The sequence below is a fragment of the Lycium ferocissimum genome, chromosome 6 (genome assembly GCF_029784015.1).
Source record: "Lycium ferocissimum isolate CSIRO_LF1 chromosome 6, AGI_CSIRO_Lferr_CH_V1, whole genome shotgun sequence".
In the NCBI taxonomy this organism is placed as follows: Eukaryota; Viridiplantae; Streptophyta; class Magnoliopsida; order Solanales; family Solanaceae; genus Lycium; species Lycium ferocissimum.
In genome coordinates this window covers 24,523,208-24,530,388 of record NC_081347.1, presented here as the reverse complement: position 1 = coordinate 24,530,388, position 7,181 = coordinate 24,523,208, and the positions used below count along the sequence as shown (strand labels likewise).

The 7,181-nt window shown below is 35.6% G+C and overlaps 1 protein-coding gene across 1 annotated transcript in view; it reads left to right on the top strand.

The window, feature by feature from the left end:
• LOC132061226 (CASP-like protein PIMP1) overlaps positions 1-6,634 on the top strand; it is a 9,042-nt gene extending 2,408 nt beyond the window's left edge. The window contains exons 3-5 of the mRNA XM_059454078.1: positions 1,486-1,688; positions 5,407-5,474; positions 6,453-6,634. Coding sequence (XP_059310061.1) covers positions 1,486-1,688; positions 5,407-5,474; positions 6,453-6,634 — 453 coding nt within the window. The remainder of the gene's footprint in view (positions 1-1,485; positions 1,689-5,406; positions 5,475-6,452) is intronic.
• The last annotated feature ends 547 nt before the right edge of the window (positions 6,635-7,181 follow it).

Genomic DNA, 7,181 nt, shown 5'->3' with positions numbered 1-7,181 from the left:
AGAGATAGAAGCCAAGATTAAAAGACCACTATTGTCCTAGCCCCACGGTGGGCGCCAAACTGTTTACCCCGAATTTAGGTAATCAATTGAATTTGTAAGTGAGGTATAGGATATGTGGATAAACTTTAATCTATTTTTGGTTTATGTGGAATGTATATATGGATTCGTGTGCAATGGTATGTATATATGAGCATATGTGTTAATAACTTGAATAAATACGTAAATATTGATGATTAAGCTAAGAATATATTGAATGAATAAACCCAACTCCACTAGTTCGGACTAGAAAATGAGAGAGAGAGAAAGCTTCAATGTATATATTTTCTATTACAATGTTATACATCTCAAAAAGCCAACCCTTAAAAGTAGGGAGATGCCCCCTATTTATAGTTTTGCCTTATGGGCCTTGCATATAACATAAAGCCCTTTTAGAATAAAGAAAACCTTAAAAGGATAAGGTTGGGCCGTACGGTCGACACCGTCACATCGGCATAATGTGACAGAATCTGCTTGACGCGTAGCAATTTGTAACCGATTAACCGGACTAACGACCACGATCAACTCGGTACGTGGAGAAAACCGACTAACGCCACCATCAACTCGGTCATGGAGAAACCGGACAGGCGTGATGCGGAGTTTGGTCCGAGATACCGAACTGCATTTGCTTCACTTTTCTCGTATCGGCCCGCAATCGGTGCAATTCCACGTCCCGAATGAAATACTGTGCACTATGCCCTGCCTCTTCTTATCCCCGGTCCCCGGTCTCACCGGTCTTGCATACATCCGGTTTTTTCCGTATACAAAAAAATGTTCAAATAAGTGGTTTTTTGCCAATATGAACTGTTTATTTATCTTTATACCCCTCAAAATTGTGATTATCAACACTTCACAACCATCGAACTTCTCAATTTCCTGCAACTCATCATGTGGAAGGGAAATAAATTACACAAGCCTTATGCACCTCTAGTTAAAAAAAGAAAACCGACTACTACAATGCTTTTAATTACCTGTTTCGATATCCTAATTGAAAAGTTTAACGATAATTGATAATACCCATCCTCTTTTATTTTACAATTTTGGACACGATGGCAAAACGGTGAACAACAAGGGGTGCTTTGGTAGGATGTATTAGAGAAAATAATATATGTATTAGCTTTGGTACTATTAATCCCTTGTTTGTTAGTGTTTGTCAACTAATGTATAACTAATACACTCTATTCAGTACTACTCTTATACATAGCAAATCATGGTATTAACAATACAAGACTTATTAATACATGGATAAGCATGATTAAAGACAGCACTGCCCTTAGTACACCAAACCAAACAGTGAATAAGAAATAATCTCAACATAACTAATCCCGGCATTACTAATATATCCTATGTCAGTACTATTCTTATACACCTTACCAAATTAAACAACGCCTAAGTATCATGACTAGATGACTTACTCTTTTTTTTTTTTTTTTGGTACATATGAAACAGGTAATATCAAATATATTAGTCTCAGGTGCAGCAGCAAGCTATGGTTCTACATTGGAGTTGGGTCGAACTAATGACCTACAACCTTCTAGTTTCTTCAACAAGATTTATATTTCTGCTGGTCTGTCTTTGGTGGCTACTCTCTTTACATTAATTTCTCTCATTTCTGCACATGCTGCACTTAGGTTTCCAGCTCAACCAAGGGAGTAATATAGTGTTCAAGATTACGTACACGTCTCATTTTCATTCAAAATTATGTTTCTGTTTTAATTTGATTGAGAGTTTGTTGCTTTTCTTCATGAGTTGATATGTGTTCTAAAATATCAACGAGACAGACATGTATTATTACACTTATTGCAAGTATATATAATTTTTAAAATTATCTATTCTAATACCTTCAAGGGGAACCTTCTACAGGCAAGTTACATTCAAATTTGGATGATTTTCTTCTTCAAATTTTATCCTTAATTTGCCGATGTGGAAATTCTCATTTAGCAATTGAAGCTAGCGCAAAAAAACCCCTCACATACACGAACATGTCTACACTAAATGGGAATCCAGAATCTAAATGGTGCAAAAAAATATTTTTGTGACTAAAAATGGGTGCGAAAATCTAAATGAAACATATCTAGTATTAGCTTAATGCATGAATTTCATGAATTTTATAAGCAGGTTTGACCAAGCATAACACCTAATTCATGCGTTACAATCCTGCATTGTTTAAAGGGAAAAGGGTCAAAAATACCCCTCTACTTTGGAAAAAAGACTAAAAATATCCTCCGAACTTATTTTAGGTCAAAAATACCCTCCCATCCTTAAAGTTTCAAATATCTTGACGGAAATTATCCGTCAAAATAACCGAAATCATTTTTTTAAACATTCTATCATTTAAACGGACCAAATAAATAATAACCAATAAGATCCCCTTATTCTCCAATTCCCTCAAACTTCATACGTATGTATTGGGGGAATAAGGGGATTTTATTGGTTATTATTTAGTTGGGTCGGGTTTAAATGATGGAGCAGGGTTTAAAAAATAATTTCGGGTTATTTTGGCCGATAACTTACGTCAAGGCAGGGGTATATTTGAAAACTTTAAGAACGGGAAGGGTATTTTTGACCCAAAATAAGTTTGTATATATTTTTAAATTTCTTTTTTTCAAAGAGGAGGATATTTTGGCCCTTTTCCCTTGTTTAAAACTAGGTTCTGATCAAATTCTCCTGCAAATCGTACCTATAGCCGACATGATGTCTCAGTTATTTCATGTGTACATGTTTTATAATTTCAAACTAGGTTCTGACCAGGTTCTCCTACCAATCGTACCTATAATTGACATTCTTAGTTATTTCATAGTTATGTTGTCCTTTTTTCCTTTCCATCATTTCATTCGTACTCTTAACAAATCGTTCTGACTCGATTTTTGTATTAATATCAATGAAACTGACATGCCACAACTAAATTAAATTGAGATATGTTGTTATTGTACCGATTGTTTGTTTAACTTGTCATGCCACAACTACTTAAACCACATATCCACGCTCTTTCAAAAAAAAAAAACCTTAATAGCTGTACTACATTGTTTTAAATTTTGAAAGAAGATCCTTCAATAGCGGATAATGAAATAGTTCAGGTTTCGTTATACGGGGCGATGAGGTTGTGTATGAAATTTACTTAGTTCATTATATTTGCGGACCTAAAAAGTGTGTGAAGCTGCCAGTTTAAATAAAGATTAATAAAAACCCCATAATCATACACAAAAAGATTCAAACTTGCATCAAATTGAGTGTAGAAAAAACCCCATAAAAACAAACAAGTGTTGAGTGGGGTTACTGTTGCTCCCAAACGCACACGCAAGCGTACCTGGTCATACAAGTAATATAGTGATTTTTAGAAATCGGATGTCGAACTCACAGGGACTTTTGATTAATCGTCAATTAAATTAAACGATCCAAATTATCGATACAAGATATGAAATCCGTAGGTTGTAATTATAAACTAACTAAAAATAAAATAAAATAAATAATGAACTTCAACCAAGAAAGACCTGATTTTTATATTATTGAAATCGATCTAGGATGATGGGCTATCTAACAATCATGTTGTATTCTGCAATTGATTCAACTTCTTAATTTATCTAATTTACTGATTGACAGGGTTGATATTACGACTATGAATCTCTCAAGTCCTCTAGCCGTCAATTTGTATTATTTTCATGCCTAGATCTTTATGGTCATGAACCTTATCACAAATGCATTTATATATCTTGTATATTAATCAAGCAGGGCGAACTAGGTATATCTCTATCCTAGTCGCAAATCCGCTCCCCAATGCCCAGGGTTGAGATCCCACTCTATTTAACCCTATTGTTATCTTAGTATTCCTCTCTCGAATTCAATCTAACAATCAAAGGTAGTATTCAATAGTTGATCAGACAATCAAATAATTAAGCGCAGGATTAAATAAATAAACCAATGCGATAAACTAGTTAATTAAAATCAATATTCGAATAACAACATTAATGAAAGAACCATAACCCTAGAACGAGAAGTTTAGCTCCACATAGACATGAAGGAAAAGCAACAAATCATCCAAAGAAAAGATAAAAACTATTAGTAAGTGTTGGAGAAAAGGTGAAACTTAATAATCTCCGGCCTTCACGGAGGCTCCTAGCAAAGGTGAAACCCAATAATCTCCGGCTTTCACGGCGACTCCTAACTCTCCTGTCAAAAGTTGGGTAAAAATCATGTCTTATGGACTATTTATATGTGTAGGAAAAAACCCAAACAAAATAACTGAGTCCAAAACGTATTGGAAGAATTTTAATCCGACAAAATTCCAGGCTCGCTGGGCGAGACCCACAGCAAGACAACGCCTCGCTATTTTGCCCAGGAGAACAAAAGGTTGCTGCTCTTTACGTTTTTTTTTGCTAAGTTTCAACTGTTGCATTTGTTTGCTTTATTTTTGTTGGGTCATTTGCATGATTGCACTTCAAAGGCGCTGGTTAATTTTTGCCCCTCAAATTGTTGGTTTTTAATTTTTGCCCTTTGCCTAATATCTCGAGGTTCTAGGTTCAAACTCCGGCTCAATAAAAATTAAAAAAAAATCGCAAGGCAGAAGTTGTTAAAGCTAGTTAATGATTGAAGCTAGCTAAGTTGGTGTGAATGAGAAATAGAGGGAAAAAGACAATGGAAGAAAAATGAAATTTAAAGCAAAGTTCCTTTGAAAAGGAGCTTTGTACCACATTGGTGGTAGAAAGGAAAAGTTATGTGCTTATATTAGAAAGCACTTCTTCTAGCTCTTATATTAAGAAGAGCGACTCCCCTTGCGCCGTCGTCATTGCTCGGCTTGGCTTCGATCAAATGATTTGATTGATAATTTCTTTGGACCAAATTTATTTAAATTCAATCTTTATTTTCTGAAATTATTTTTTTCATTTCCGTCGAAAATATTAATTGATAATTAATTAAATTTCGCGGAATAAAGTAAACTCCCAACATTCTTATTTTTCTGAAAAGGCAAGGCCTTTCCAAACGATCACCAACGCTTCTTTGTTACCGAATTGCATTCTCGACTATATAAGCGAGGCAATGCCTTATTTTTAACTACTGAAATTTTCGATACTCTGCATTCTTTTCTGAAATTAAAAAAAATTGAGTTTGTGTGTGTGATTTGCTGCCTTATTTGAGTTCGACGAAGTCATAGAAGTTTGAGGTACCGCTACATCTGTGAAAGGTATATCCGTTTTATCCTGGGAGGAAGTAATCCATAAACTCGGGTACAGTGAGGGGATTAAATTCCTTAAGGACACACAGTGAATTCTGTGGTCTCGGATATTTCTTTGTTTCTGCATTTTTTCGAGTTTACACAGTTTCTATTTTCTGGTTTTCAGTTTCTGCTTTCTGTTTCTAACTTTCTGAACACAGTTTGCCAACAAGCTTAAGGAATTTAATTATTTATGTGTTCATCTTTTTCTGTTCAACGATTACAGAAGGTTAAAATAAAGGAAAAAAAAGTGTTTTTTAAGAACTAAAAGTGCTGGCTAGAAATAAAGAGGAACTTGTATGTTTTTTGGAGACTAAAATCTTTTGATGTTCTACTCCGGTTGAGATTAAAGTTTTAATAACTTTCTACTCATTTGATTACTTGATTTGAAGATATAAAAACTTCAACGAGTATACAATATACAATTTCCCGCATTCGGTTTGAAGTATTTTTAATTATGTTTGTGTAAACTTTATTCGGTTTGAAGAAATAAAATCTTCACCGTTGTGTATTAAATATGGTTCTGCCACAACTGATTCGGTTCGAAGATTTAAATACTTCACCGTTTATTAAATTTTTGTGTTGTTTCATTTGCGACGGAAATGGGAGACTTAACTCCAAATCTGAATGCTACTGCTACTGCTACTGCCACACCAACCCTCGCGGTTGGCTTTATGAGCAATCTTTGCGTCCTGGCCGTGCTCCTCCGGCCGACCATGGAAGAAGCCCAAAAATTCAATGTTGGATTGATTTCAAACGATGGCAACTAAAGATGTTCTTCTACTTAACTACTTTAAGCCTTCAAAAGTTTATTAAGGAGGTCATTATTTTGGATTATGCGGAAAAAGCAACACACGAGAATAAACGTTTTGTTATGCGAGGCTTGGAAGCACTCATATTTTTTGTGCAAGAATTATATTCGCAAGCGGACTGGAGGATAATCTTTACAATGTCTATAGTAATGTGGGAACTTCAAAAGAACTATGGGATACGCTGGAAAAGAAATATAAAACTAAGGATCTTTGGATTGAAGAAGTTTAACGCTGCCAAGTTCCTAGACTACAAATAATAGATGGCAAGTCTGTTGTTACTCAAGTTCAAGACTTGCAAGTTATCATCCACGATCTCCTTGCTGAAGGTATAAATCTAATTAATACTTCTGTCGAAAGTATTAAGTGTGCCATTACTTACATATTGTTTGTTGTAGGTTTGGTTAGTGGAGCGTTTCAAGTTGCGGCAGTGATAGAAAAGTTGCCTCCTTCATGGATGGACTTCAAAAATTACTTGAAACATAAACGAAAGGAGATGACACTGGAAGATCTCATCGTCCGGTTGAGAATCGAGGAAGATAACAAGGCAGCAGAGAAGAAGCCTAATGGGAGACCATAGGGGCAGCACATATTGTTGAAACTGCTCCAACGAATCTGAAAAAGAGGAAAAAGGCATCGGGACCAAGGAACTATCCCAACAAGAAGAAGTTCAAGGGTAACTGCCACAATTGTGGGAAAATTAGGAACAAAGCTGCAGATTGCCGTGCTCCAAAAAAGGAAAAGAAAAAGGGTCAGGCTAATATGATTGAAACAAACGAGGAAGTTGATGACTTGTTCGCTATTTTGTCTGAGTGCAACCTAGTGGGAAATCCAAAAGAGTGGTGGATTGACTCTAGCGCCACTAGCCACATTTGTCTTTGTTAGAGAAGCCTTTGCTTCATATGCTCCCGCCGGGCCCGACGAGACCATATTTGTGGGAAATTCTGCAACGGCTAAGATTGAAGGTTATGGAAAAATACTGCTGAAGATGACTTCTGGCAAGGTGGTGACTCTCAACAACGTCTGTCATGTTCTTGAAATTAGGAAAAATTTAGTGTCTACCGGACTTCTAGTGAAGAACGGTTTTAAGTGTGTTTATGTTTCAGACAAGGTTGTAATAAGTAAGA